Below are 13,871 nucleotides of genomic sequence, written 5' to 3' on the forward strand. Positions count from 1 at the left end.
GTAAAGCAGGAATACAGCCAGAGCCAGCCCTCCTTGTGAGGCAGCTTCGTGCTTGATTTTCCCTTCATCAGACAATTCCACAGCCCTCTCCAATGAGTTCTGATCAGTGCCCTGGGCTGGCAGCAGAGCCGGTCCCGGCGAGGCAGCAGCTCCCAGAGAACTCCTCGGCTGACACCTGGTGGAAAAGCAGGAGCAGGGAGCTCCGCTCGGATGAAGCCTGCCTCGGCAGCCACCCTGTGCAACTGCTCCTTCTGGGAAACATCCTCGGGATAACGGGGTACCCGAGAGCTGGAAGACCAGGCTGTAAAGCCAGTGCTACAAGTGATTTACTCCACGGTACATGTGGCCTTTCTCTTCTGTAAAGCAAAGTGTTCCTCGGTCTCTGGGGAGTCAGAAAGGGGAAATTCACTCATTTTGGTTTTCACATCCTAACGGGAGCCAAGGCAGACTGAATCCTTCACCTTGCAAGAGTGGAAAACTGCCTGTACATCCCATCCCGGCAGTGAGAGGGAGCAAATAGAAAATCCCATGGATGTACTTTGTGCTGGTGTTTTGTGCTGGGCAAAACAGGCAAAGCAAGGGGTGCTGGGAAGGTTTTCTAGGTATGAACTTGGGACGATGGTACCAGAGGTGGATGTGAACAGGAGGATCATCCTGCAGCACAGCATCAAGTCACGAGGAGTTATTCCCAATGCTATCAGTAAATAATAAAGATTTTCCCATTCCTGCCTTTTTCAGGGTTCTATGTGTAGTGCCAAGTTATTTACTAATACGTGCAAGACTGACAGAAAATAAGGTGAAAACCTGCAGGGCTTACTGTGACAAAACTGTGACCATATTAACAGGAGAAGCAAGCATCCCGTCAGGGCCCTGGGCAGAAAGAAATCCCAGCACGGGGAAGTTTGAAAAACAAAGCAACAAAATGTCTTTAATAACAAAACAGGCTGTTTTTACAGAGAAATCCTCACAACAGGTCGAGCAGGGGCGTGGGGAAATGTTCCAAGGCAGCAGCAGTTCTGCACATTGACGTGGACAGTGCTGATCACACTGGGCTCTGCTGCATCACTCCAGTTTTGTAACGTTTGGTCATTTAAATGGGGTTTTTTTTGAGCCCACCTGGCACCAAAGGGCACAGCAGAAGTGCTGAACAGACGTTGTGCAGGTGTCTGGTTTCATTTCCCACCTGGAGTGCTGCTGGCTCCTCCCTGCTCAGCCAGACACTGTTCCAGAGCTGCCATGCCATACAGATTGGCCCATTCCGTGCCACGGTGGGACAGGATCACACCCCTGCACTGCTCGCTGGCTCTGGCCAGCTCCACGAGCACGGCCTGGAAAGCGGTGACGAGCTCAAAATCCACGGAGGCTGGAGCGACGCAGGACAGCAACCGCGAGAGCCCCTCCAGCCAGCGCGCCTGGAGAGCGGCACCCGGCAGCCAGGGGAAAAGCGGGATGCAGCCGGCCAAGGCCTGCATTCCCAGGAACCAGAGCTCACGGATGTCATCCCAGGCACTCACGTAGGGGGGTGACACAGCCACGGCCAGGCCATCGCCGCTGGGGTCTGCCTGGGCTGCGTGGGCCTGGGAGAGGAAGAGAATGGCAGCTCCAAAAAACTCTTTGGCAGACTGTGTTCCCTGAAGGGCTGGAAGAAAAAGGAAATGAATGACACAATACAGTTCACTCGCTCAAAGAATGGCCTGTGGTGGGTCTGTGTGGAGCAGGACAACATCATCCTGCCCTGGAAGTCTCCTCATCCCAGCACATCAGCCCGCTGAATGGTCCGTGTATTCCTTGCTCCTGCAGATTTTTGGTTTATCACTTTTTCAATGACATACTGGAGCAGTTTCCCTTCTATTTGCTTTCTCCAGCCCAGCTTCCCAGCTCCTGGTCTCTGCCCACACAGCACAGTGTGGGCTTTGCCAATGGGAGCTTCCTTTACCTGCTGACCCTGCGAGGATCCTGGCCATCATCAGGCCCAGAGTGGCAACGTTTGCTGCCAGAACCAGGCGATGCTTCTGGGGCAGCAGAAGTGGAAGAGATTTCAGCAACACATCCATCAAGGAAGAAAAGGTTTTGTCTCGCCTAGAGAGAAAATAAACCCTATTTGACACATTTCTTGAGCAGAGCCAGAAGCACCTGAGAATGTCAAGGTTAAACACAGCACCAAAAATGTGATGAAATTTGGGTTGAAAAAGGGACATCCCTTTTCAGTGTAGTGTGTTAACAGATTCTCAAGCTCGATGCACAAGGCACACTTTCTTCCCACTGCCAACCGCAGAGCCAGCTCCCACAGTTCTGTTACCTGACCAGGTCTGGAGCAGTCACAACCAGGTTAAGGAAAACCCCACACGTGGTCTGGAGACTCATTTCAGTGCTCGTCGGGGGCGCTGGGGCCGAGGACTCGGAGGTCAGAACCTCCCACTGCTGCAGGAAGTACTCACACAGCAGTGCTGGTGCCCCTTCGGAGATGAGGATGTCCCGGGGCCTGTCCTCTGCTGTCAAATGGCAAAAGCCAGGTAGCAGAAATCTAGAAGGGGAAAGAAACTGGGAGCATGAGGTAGAATGGGTCTAAGCCCTACATTTTCATCCATCTTGGGGGAAAAAGCCCCATGGAACTAGTACTGCAGGGAGAATGAAAATAGAAAAAATATTTGAGCAGGTTTGTGCTAAAATGCAACAAATTTGTGCTTAAAATGCTCACCTTAGAGCATCCTGGGGTAAGGCAGAGCCCTCGGTGCTGACCAGCTCTGCCTGGGGAAGACTCACAGCTGGGCTGCCCTCCTTGAAAAGCTTCCTGGCATACTTAACAAGGAAAGGCAAGAGGTCACAGATTTCCTGCTTGAGAGAGGATGTCTCTTCTGCCATCCAAGCTCCAAGGACTCGAATAGAGGCAAAGATGAAAGGATCTTGCAGTTCCTCCTGTTTAACCTGCATGAAGAAAGCAAAGTGACACGTTATTGTCACTGTACATCAACTACCACAGGTCTGGAAACCACAGTGGGCCAAGAGGCAGAGTTTGCTCCACAGAGAGACACCCCCAAAACCTGCTCTTTGTTAAAAGCCCTGCATTACCTGTCTCAAGTAGAATATTACAGCTCCAAATGCCTCCTCCATAACCCTCATGAGCTGCATTTTCTGCACATTTTCTAGCAGAGGGTTCTCTTCCCTCAGGCACTCCTGGATCCCCATCTCCATAAGGACATAGCAGGCTGTCACCACTTCTTTCTTCCCCTCCACCTCCACAGGATCTGGCTCCTCCAGGGTCAGGCGGACCTCCACACAAGCCAAGTTCACCAGCAGGGCCAGGAACTTGCTGCCAGCACTCCCTGCTGGGATCCACTCAGCCCCACAGGCCTGCACGAGGCTGGCTGCGAGCTTCAGAGCGGGGTCCCGCTGCGACTGGCTGAGTTTGCTGCCCAAAATGTCAGCCAGCCCCTTGTAAAGTCTGCAGATGCACTTGGAGCCCTGCGAGTTCTCTGTCAGAGGAGGTGACAGGGGGATGAAGTGAGGCAGAAGCTCACACAGCTCAAATTTGGTCATGTCTTCAGCCTTGAGAAAGTCACCAGAGAGCTTGCTGAGCACAGCCAGGAGCTGTGGGGCATCTCTCTGCCAGCACTTGGCCTCTGCTATGGCCAACAGCCCCACAAGCAGTGTGAGGGCACGCTCAGAGCCGTGACCGCCATTCAGGTAGGCCTGGCACAGAGCAGACACTGTCCCTTTGGTCACCAACTCCCTGGGGCCTCTGGCCGTGGCCAGGACAGCACTGAGGCACTGGTACACGTCATCAACCATGGATGTGCTATCTGGGTCGCAAGGGGAAAGCAGGATGTCATTGAAGGTCGGGATTTTGTTCAGGATCTGGGAGTGCCCAGCTAGCTCTGGGTCGGTGCAGAAACAGGCCAGCAGGGTGAGGCCGAGGGCACGGAAGGTGTTAGGGGGGCAGTCGGCTGGGGGCTGCCGGGAGGTCAACAGGCGGGTCGGGAATGTGAATCCGATCGCATCGAAGATCTGGCGACGGATCTTGGCGTCCACCTCTCCGGCTCTGACTGCTTTGGTCACCTGCGAGGCAAAACAGGAGTGAGTGTGAGCATAGCAAAAAGATTTGGTACACGTACCGGATGCAACAGGCAAATCAGAAGCCAAAACAACTTTAACTAGTGCAGGGAAGTACCCACTGAGCTGGCACTTGGTCCGAGTACTAATCCAGAGGTTTACCACGGTGTTCCAAGACTGTGGCAGCACTGACTGACCATCCGCACACCCAGCTCAAGGCCAGGCTCCCTTGCTTCGCTGAAGGGAACCCCAAGGATCTGAAGCAGCTTGCTCCGAGCTCCCAGTCCCCACCTCCCCGCGTCCCCCGAGCACTCCGGTGTCCAGCGGGGTGCTTGGCCTCCCCCCTACCCACTCCTGAGGCGATTCCGCGGTTCCTTACCAGGAGCAGCGCTGCGAACTGCTCGCTGTCGTTCCTCGCGTCTCTGAGTACAGCGAGGCACCGCTTCAGCGTGGCGTGCCTGTCCCCGGAGTCCGAGGCCATGGTCGGGAAGCGCGGCCAAAGGACTAGAGGGCAACACCGGCACCCTTCCCGCAGCCCCGTCCCCCCCGTTCCAGCCGCTTCCTTCAGCCCCGTCCCCCCCGTTCCAGCCGCTTCCCTCAGCCCGTCCCCCGCCGTTCCAGCCGCTTCCTTCAGCCCCGTCCCCCGCCGTTCCAGCCGCTTCCCTCAGCCCGTCCCCCGCCGTTCCAGCCGCTTCCCTCAGCCCGTCCCCCGCCGTTCCAGCCGCTTCCCTCAGCCCGTCCCCCGCCGTTCCAGTCCCTTCCCTCACGGCGCCCCGCCCGCGGGCGCGCGCCGCCGGCCCCCCCAGCCAATCCGCGCTCCCCCTCCGCGCCGCCGGCCAACCGCGTGCCGCCTTGTTGGGCGGTGCCCGAAGCCGCCGCCTCCGCGCGGAACTGTGGGCAAATCACCTGTGGCTGCGCGGCCTCCGCGCCCGCCCCGCCCGCTGCGACCGGGAGCGGCGGGGGAGCGAGCGGCGGGGACCCGCGGCTCTGCAGCCCTGGCACTGCCCGCACGGCCGGACCCAGCTCTGGTACCGGGAGGCGGCGGTTCAGCTTCCGGGTGAGCGTGCGCGGGCGCCGCCATGGCCGCGGGGCAGGAGGCCGCGGTGCCCCCGGGCCCACCGCGCTGGAGCCCTGGCCGTGCCCGGCGCTCGGTGCCCGCCTGAGCTCGCCGAGGAGCCGCCTCGCTTCGCCATGCGCCCCTGGTACGTACCCGCCGGCGGCACGGGGCGCCGCCGCTTCTCGCGGGGCCCGGGCCCGGCCCCGGCGGCTCCGTGCCGGGGGGCTCCGGCCGGGCAGGTGCGGGGACCGGGGGTCTGGGGCCGCGGAAAGTTTCCTCAAGGACCTGTTGGCTGAGCGGGCGCGGGTTTACGTCTCCCCCCGTGAAGTTTTCCTCCCATGTCTGTTCCTGCTCTGCTGCGGACGGTTGAATGCAATTCCTCGAGGTGTAACAAGCTCGGAGTGCTTGAGGAGCGCTGGTGGATCTGGCTGTAACAGCGTTCCCTGTAACAGCATTCCCTTTGGATTCTTCAGAACCGGCAGATTTAATGCCGTTTAGTGCCTAATGATGCTTCATTGCTGCCTTAAAATAGGTATTATTTATTACCTGTGAAATAATTAATGTTCTCGTACCGCATCACCTAGAGATAATTTACATTTAATTAGTATGTGAGGCTATTAAATAGCCTTTGGCGTTAGAAAGACAGAGAAGTTTGGTGATCCCTGCCCTGTGGAGCAAAACAAGAAGCAAACCAGGGCGTTAGCTCCCGGTTTCCCAGCGTTGCTGTGCTCTCGTGTCTCTGTTTCTGGCTGGCACCAGCCAGCACGGACGTGCCTGCGGTGACATCGCCGGGCAGATGTGCAGGGGTTGTCAGTGCCTGTGTTATCCTCGCGCTGCTGCCTGGGTGTCCAATCCTCAGGCATACTTGAAACTGAAATTTCCCAAATGCCTGTTTGGAATCCAGTGGACAGCCACTGTGATAGCAGATGAAAAATGGGGTCTGGAGGAGGAAACCACAAGGGACAGGCCCTCTCCACTCAGCACTGAGAGCTGTGCCACTACAGATTTCATTTTGGTATCAGACATTGATAGTTCCTTAGCAACAGCTGGACTAATGCAGATAAGCCATTCCTTTTCCTCCACAAGTGCTCTGTTCACTTTGCACTCTCACTGGATCTGTGCAGGAACATTTCAATTGCCATGGGATGTTTTGTGTTTCATACCCTGCGTGTTTCTAGAACCCCGCTGCTGCCCACAAAGGCCATGGAGAAGAGGTTGGAAGCCAAGTCCAGCATCAGCACCCAGTTCCTGTCACGACACTGCCTGGGAAAAGCTGCGAGGGAGCTGGGAATTCTGCAGCTGTTCTACCTGTGCACTTGTCTGTGTGCCTTGTGCTCCTCTGCAGGTGATTCTTCTGTTCTCTCTGGGACTGTGTGTATGGTTTTTTATGGTATTTATCCCTCTTACTTGTTTAAAATACTCTGAGAGAAAAGTGAAATGATTTGCTGGTAGACATTGTGGGGTTATGTTTTTTATTGGTTTCCTTTTTAATTGATTTTTTTAAACTAACAACCCAAAGCCATTGTTTTTTTTTTAAACTAAACAAAACACCACCCTTAGCAGTTACTAAATGAGCTCTCAAAAGCTTGTATCTCAGAGAGAGCTTTTTCTGACCTTAATTCTTGACAAAATGAACAAGTGATAATCTGAAAAATAATCTAATTTAAGGAAAGCAACTTGGAAAGGCAGGAATGTTTTTTAGCCCTAAGATGTTTAACACTCTCCCCGAGAGCAGTGTGTCAGAAGTCTTTTATTTGCCTACAGGCAGTGGTTATGTTTGTTTTTTTTATTTCCTGTTCAAACTTGAGTAACCAACCTCCTGCTCAAGTAAATAACCAAGTTAGTGGTTTGGATGGAAGTTTTCCTCTGATGCATTGTGTGGTGTTTGGTTTGGGAAGGGGCTGGTTTGCTTTGTTTCCGAGTTACGTGGACGTGTTCTTCAGGCAGCTGCAGCGTCCCCGTTGTGTTACTGGCCCTTCCTAGACAGTTCCCAGTGGCAAATTTGATTAAGCTAATGAGCTGTGTGACCTTAATCAGCTAATTTAGACCCTGAAAAGACATGTTTGTATTCCTGGTCCTAGCAAAGGGGGTTGCATGTTTGAATGGTGCGTTTCCTTGTCAACTGGGCTTCCTGCATGCATTTCCTGGCTTTAATAATTTCTTGGAAGTTTAGAGTTAGAGCTCCTATGAGACTCCTAGAGGGTGTTCTAGACAGTGTTGGTTGTTTAAGGGTTGCTCTGCTTGGAAGAGTTAAAGCCAGGAATCACAGAGTTGTTAAGGCTGGAATGGTGCAAGTCTGAGATCATCAAGTCTAACCATTAAATGAGTGAAAATTCCGTTAAATTAAGGTTGTTGCGTGTGCAGAAATAAATATAATTATAGGGGCATAGTTACCCTGATGTAGACACTTTTTCCATTGCAGAGTTTTTGTTATTTTGGGCTTGTTTGTGTCACTCAGGCAGTGGAGTTTGTGAAGCTGAGGAGGAGTTATGGCTGCCTAGAAATGAGCGTGGTCATGTGGACTTACGCAAGGGGGACTGTGTTGACATAACTGACTGACGTGTGGCAGGTTTAAGAGGTCCACAGAGTCAAGTCTTTAATCATTAATCTGCTATCAGGCAGGATTAACTGCCTGGGCAAGTCTGTGAACCTGAGGTTATTAATAGAAGCTGTTCCTGTGTGTTCCATTCCCCTGCTGCTCAGCAAAGCTGTGAGCTGCATCCCTGGGACAGGAACTCCTGAGTTCCTGGGAAGAGCAGTTTTCTCCACTGACGTGACAAAAACAATATGGAAAAGTGACTAAGCACACCCACTGTGCAGGTGTCTTGTGACTTGTGTGGTGCTGATCTTAGGGGGCAGCCCATCCTCAGGAATGTTCCTGCTTTCCACAGATGAAATACAAGTGTAGACTCTCTTTTCTCCCGGGGCACTTAGAGCTGTTTGAATGTTTGATGCTCACCAAAGGCCATGGAACTTGAAAATGGAAAGTGAAAATCAGTATGTCTCTGTGGAAAATTCAGATCTGGAATGCTAGGCTGGCGTGCTGGGAGTTGCCTGTTCACTTCTGTCATTCCTGAGAATTATCTGAGTTTTAAGCTGTCTGTGTACAGCAATTCAGAAAAACATACCATCTAATTTCAAATAAACATGTCCTGGGTGGGCATTAGTAGAGTTCTAGAAATGAAATGTGGCCAAAATATTCGTCAAATCTTGTTTTAGCAGTGTGTTAAAAGAGAAGCAGAATGCTCTCAGCATGGTAGTGTTGTGTCATCAGGGCTAAGTCATGGCTCTGATATGCTGAGGAGATGCTTCTGGGGAGTCAGGCTTTACATTTGAGATGAATAAATATAATACTTGTGTTATGAAGTGATTTGTCACAAGGGATATCTTCCCTGGGAAGATTTTTCTCTTAAATGTCTTCTCCCATTCTGTGTGTGCCTCAGTTCTAAACCTGGTACTAGAAAGTGCTGCTGAATTTCACTGCTTCTATATCAAGCCTTAATTTGAGTGGTATGTGTGAGCCGGAGCTGACATATGAGGAGGGATGCATGAGCAGTGGTTGAGGAGGAGGAGGAAGGATTTTAGGAATGTGGGAAGCAGCATATTTCCCTCATCCACAGGATATATTAGGGACAGTGATTCACCTTTAACAGAAAGGGAGTTTTATAGGCAAAACGTAAGTCTGAGTGGATAAGATCCTGTTGAAATTCACAGGAATGGTGTAATTCTTCCATTTGTTACTGTTTTTCCAAGTCTGGAGAGAGTGTGTGTGCATACACGTGGGTATGGTGTGTACACACGTTCCATGCTCTGTTCTAATTCCAGACCCATCAGGTTGGTGCCAGGTGCTTGTCCCTGCCTGTGACTGTGACAGTGGTGTCAGGGACTGGCTCTCCAGGCATTTCAGGTGTGATGAGGTTGGCTGTTGCCCTGGGCACACAGATTCCCTGTCTGCTCTCTCTCTCCAAGGAAGTGCTGTGTGTTGATGAGGTGTGACAAGGGTGCTGAGGATTTTAAAGGTGCTGATGTCAGCTTCTCTTGCTGTTGAACATTTGTAGAGTTTCTTTTACACTTCATTGCTCAAGTGAGGAGCTTCTCCCCCTTCTGCACCGTGGTGGGTTCAGACATCCTCAGGGAGCTTTGTTCCCCATGACATGGTCACTAATCTCAAGTTCATTCTTGATCAGGATATTGTAATTTAAATTCAGACTTTATTTTAATGGAGAAAAATATTTCCCATTTGTGTTGTGTTCAAGAACTCCATTCTTGACAGGGAGGGAGCCAGATCTGGAGCATATTCTCCAGCTGCACAACTCCCAGTCCAGCAACACTGTTTGTAAAGTAATCTTCCAATGACCTGTTATCACTGGGATGCTGAACACAGCCCAGTGTAACAGTCCCATAGGTCATTAGGCTATTTTTAGGGAGTCCTTAATCTGCAGAGCTCTGAATTTTGGAAGCCTTTAATCCATTGATCCCTGCAAGCACTCAAAATTTTCATGCTAAGAAAAAAAAAAACCCGTGTGCAAAGCAGTTGCTGCTTTACTGCAGAGCTGAGACCTGAAGTGACTTGACTCTTAACAGAAATTATGTCAAATGTTTGAGGGTTTTTAATGAAAAACACTATGGCAGGGTGGGTACCAAGGCTTTTCCTTGCAGACCCTTTTTCTAGAAGCCGTTAACAACTTCCCAAGTGGAGCAAATTCAGTCAGAATAAGCAACTGATGTCAAATATCAGCATGGAGGAGTCAAAAATGCCTCTGTACTGGCTTGCACCAAGCCAGTGTCACTGTTTGCAGTGTTTTTCTTCTAGGCAGACTATGGGCAGAGAGGCAAGGCCATTATGGGTTAGAGTAAGGAACTGCACTTGGGGTTTTGGGATTCGGTTTCTGGCTCTGAACTTGCTCTGTGACCTTGGGCTCGCTGCTCAGTCTGGGCATTATGGGCTCCTCTGAAATAGGAATATTTTTGTCTTCACTTCTGCTGCTGTACATGGCTTTAGCTCCATGCCTGTTGGAAAGGGTGGTGGTGGCTTAGGTAGGAGGAGCAGATTGTTCCTTAAAGTCTTGTGTAAGTACTGGATACTGAGGCCAGGTAGAGATTCTGAGAAGTCACATTTACTTTTCTATATCCTCCCTCCTGCATTACTCCTGTGCCCCAAATTCATCTTGACAATAGTGATAAAATCTATTATCCAGTGCTTTAAAGGATTGAGAATTGTCTGTCTTTCCTCCTCTTTCCCAGATGCAAACTGGAATGGATCTAAATGCGAGCTGGGGAAGATCCTGCTTGGCAGCCGTTTGAGATCGTGGGTAGGTCACCATTTGCAGCTTCTGGAAGGGTTCCATACTCTGAGCTCCTGTCAGACCACTTGCTGCCAACGCCCCACCTGTGATGCCTTTTGGTTCTTGGAAAATATGTGCATCCAGGTGAACTGCACTGTGCCTGGCATGTGTCAGGCCAACAAGACTGGCTTTTCGGATTCTGTTTTGGTGTTTTTAAAGAAATCAAAAAGCACAGAGCACTTGCTAAACTTTCATATGGAAGGTGGCATGAAGATTTGGAGTCACAAGTGGTTGGACTGGGACATCCCTGTCCAGAGGAAAAAAAGACTGCGGAGATCATTCCTGAAGCAGAGGCTGGCAGGTAACAGAGTGCAGCTCCTGAGAAGGGATCTGGCAGAGAGCTCCAGAAGCAGCCGCAGCGAAGCCAAGCGCTTGAAGGATCAGGTCCTGAGGCACTTAGTGGCAGACAGAGCTGCTCCTGAGAAAGAAAATCAAAAGCAAGACTTGCTGAAAAACGGACAGAATCCAAGAGAACAGAACCCCAGAAGCCCACTCCCTCCTAAGAGCAGTAATGTGAACAGGTCACAGGATGCCGACGGTGACTTGCCCCAGGTAAGTGGTTGCTGGGGCTGGGGTGGGGCTGTCTGGGACAGCTGTCCTCCTCCTCAGTCTGGATTTAGGTAGATTTTGACTTGGAATTGCCCACGTGATGGGATACCTTTTCAGGTTACCAGTTTGCAGCCTCCTATCAACAAGGCAAGGCCAGTGGTTTGGGGTTTTGTTTGGGTTTTGGGGTAGGTTTTTCCCTCCTTTTCTTAGCTGTGATAAACTATCTTTAAGTGGGAAGGTGAGGCAGGATGGAGTCCATGATAATGCTTATCCTCTGTATAATCACACAGTGTGCATGCCAGATGAGAAGGAAAGGTGATATGTCAGTGGGAATTGTCTGGGAGCTGAAAACTATTACCTGTAGAAGTACCTTTTTAGATCCACACAATAAAATAAGCTGTTTTCATTGAAATGCTGAATCAAGGCAGTTAATTACATTATTTTATAGAGTCATGCATAGAGCTCACAGTGTACTTCGATGTCAATCTGCTTGCTTGAGTTGGCATCTTAATGCCAAATGTTCTCTTTTTGAAGAGTGCTCCAGTTTCTCAAATCCACCAAAGCTTACCTTGGCACTGGGTGAATGAAATCAGTTTAGACTCTACTCCAAACACATACAGTGTTAAGCCGGTAAATCTTGATGTTACAGAGAATTTGGCACATTTGAATTGTTAAGTGATGTTTGTATTTTTACATCTGCAAATAATTTTTGAGCCTTATCTCAGAAATGCTTGTGCACTCGTGATGGTGAAATATAATTCTGCTTTGCGAAACTGTTCCTGAAATAGCTTTTGCCATGTTTCAGGGATTTGGCACTGTACAAAACTGGTGCTCCTGGTTCTGGAAATGACTGAATTTTTCTCCTTGTGTATTCAAATCCTGGTTGCAGGTAGGGCTGTGACTGCCTGAGCCACCACCCTGGAGCAGGATGTGGCGAGCAGCCAAGGGACGCTGCCGAGAGCTCCCGGGGCAGCCAGGGTGACGTGTGTGAAACCAGGCACTAAAACTTGACAAATGTTTGATTTTCCAGAACCCCCCCAGCATTTGGGGCTGACTCAAGCTCAGCCTTCTCTCTCCCCTGCAATGCTGCAGCATTTCCACCCTCCCTGTTCTTTCCTCCTCCTAGCAGTTGAGCTGAGCTCGGTGACCCCATTCTCTCAGCTGTCACACATGTGAGGAGATGTCTTCGCAGCCACTCTTGAATGTCTTCTCTTGCTCTTGGTAAACAGCTTTTACATCTCCCTGCTTGTTCCCTTTCCACGTTATCCTGCTATTACTGTCCGGGCTGTGTCTAGTAAACTGGTTGCAAATATTAAATTACACTGATTAATCAGCTTCTGAACATCCGGGATTTCCCATCTTTAGGAAGTGCTCCCATTGTCATTAATGTGAACTGTTGGATGTGTGCTGGGGAAGGATTTTTACTCTCCTTGATGATTTTTGCTGATAAGAAAGTCCATGACTCTTAACGAAGTGCAAGTTCATCAAAATAAAAACTTCTTGCTAAAATACAGTGCCGTGATGGAATTCCTGGCAGTCACATTTTTAGGATGGAGTTTTTGAGAAGAAGGAAGAATTAAAATATCCACCTGGGCTAATTATGGGATTATTGAACCATCCAACTTCACCTGCAAAATGCAAAGCCAGCTCTGCAGCTGTCCTTGCACTTCAAATCCAAGAGCAGTTCAATGTGAGCCAAGGATACAACATTGGAGGCTGTGTTCTTGGGACATGGCCAGACCTTCCAGGAGGGAGCTATTCCAAGTTGGGTTGGTTATGGACCAAAATAAAGTTACACACGTGCTGAAATCAGTAGAGTTTCACCTGGGCTACATTTGGCCCAATCCATGGAACACATGGCTTGTTTAATAGTGTTCTTTAGGAGGGGTTGGAAGATGGGGGTCGTACTGGCTCTTCATACCTGAGAGCATCAAACACCTGAAGTAGGAAAGGACATTGGAAATCAAAGTGCTTTTTCTCCTCTGCTGCTGAGCATTGGATGTGTGGAAGGCAAATCTTTTCTTTTGCTCTTGCAGGGTCAGAGAAAAGGAAAGTGACAGTTTTGGGAAAACATTGCCTCTGTGGCAGTTTTCCTCTTGCAGTTCTGGTGGCTCCACAGCCATCTGCAATGGCATTTGCTACTGTGCAGTGAGCATTAATTTCTGGTTTTACTGTATCCATGCTATGGAACCAGGATAAACCACAGTGCATCCTGCTCATCAGCCCTTCACCAAGGAAGGGAGATTAGTACTTTTTCATTAAAGTGAGTGACATTTTCCAGGCACCAGTTTTTTTGTCTCGCTGTAGAATTCATTGTCAATTTTAAAATATAGCAGCACATTTAATAGCCAGTCAGGAGAAGCATTTAAGTGCAGCACTGCTGATGAACAGGGCTGCTGCAGCACTGCAGCAGCTCTGCAGGCAGACTGGGAAAGGCTGGAGCAGGAGTGTTGCAACAGGAGCCAGAGAACTCATTCCTGCCCTCACATCAAGCCCACTGTTTGGCTCTTGCTGTCACACTTCCTGCAAGTGCTGGGTGCTTTTCATCCACAAGGAACAAGGAGATGTCTCTACCACCAGCACTAACTCTGTAATGGTTTGTGACATTACCCACATTTTAGTGTCTTAAGAGTCTTCACAGATGTGGCACTTACTGCTGACAGCAAGGACACCATCTAAGCTGAAAAGAGCCCATTTTGTAAATTCAGACCAGGTCTATTTAAATTTAAAAATAAAAGAGAATTCCAGGAGAGAGATATTTTTCTCTCAAGTAACTTGAGCTCAGTGTGGATTCTGATGCACAGGGCTGCTCTAGGCCCTCTAACAGACATGGGACTCTCAGACAAGGACATTGGGTTATTTGTCTCAGG

At 50.1% G+C, this 13,871-nt stretch overlaps 2 protein-coding genes across 3 annotated transcripts in view; one reads left to right on the forward strand and one right to left on the reverse strand.

Moving 5' to 3' along the window:
- Positions 1-172: 172 nt before the first annotated feature.
- On the reverse strand, positions 173-4,588 carry NCDN (neurochondrin). The gene is made up of 6 exons (XM_068994360.1): positions 4,430-4,588; positions 3,070-4,056; positions 2,699-2,925; positions 2,300-2,524; positions 1,937-2,079; positions 173-1,639 (listed from the first exon to the last, which is right to left on the reverse strand). The coding sequence occupies exons 1-6, from the start codon at positions 4,529-4,531 to the stop codon at positions 1,173-1,175; spliced, it is 2,151 nt and encodes a 716-aa protein (XP_068850461.1). The 5' UTR covers positions 4,532-4,588; the 3' UTR covers positions 173-1,172.
- A 354-nt stretch (positions 4,589-4,942) lies between these two features.
- The window catches only part of KIAA0319L (KIAA0319 like), a 33,445-nt gene continuing 24,516 nt past the window's right edge, over positions 4,943-13,871 (forward strand). The window contains exons 1-3 of one of the 2 annotated variants that reach the window (XM_068994468.1): positions 4,943-5,252; positions 6,286-6,452; positions 10,352-11,004. In XM_068994468.1, coding sequence (XP_068850569.1) covers positions 6,311-6,452; positions 10,352-11,004 — 795 coding nt within the window. In that variant the 5' untranslated portion in view covers positions 4,943-5,252; positions 6,286-6,310. Of the gene's footprint in view, positions 5,253-5,286; positions 5,640-6,285; positions 6,453-10,351; positions 11,005-13,871 lie in introns of those variants that run through there. The other variant, XM_068994469.1, reaches the window with a different exon arrangement.

This window comes from Aphelocoma coerulescens, chromosome 23, assembly GCF_041296385.1.
Source record: "Aphelocoma coerulescens isolate FSJ_1873_10779 chromosome 23, UR_Acoe_1.0, whole genome shotgun sequence".
Taxonomy (NCBI): domain Eukaryota; kingdom Metazoa; phylum Chordata; class Aves; order Passeriformes; family Corvidae; genus Aphelocoma; species Aphelocoma coerulescens.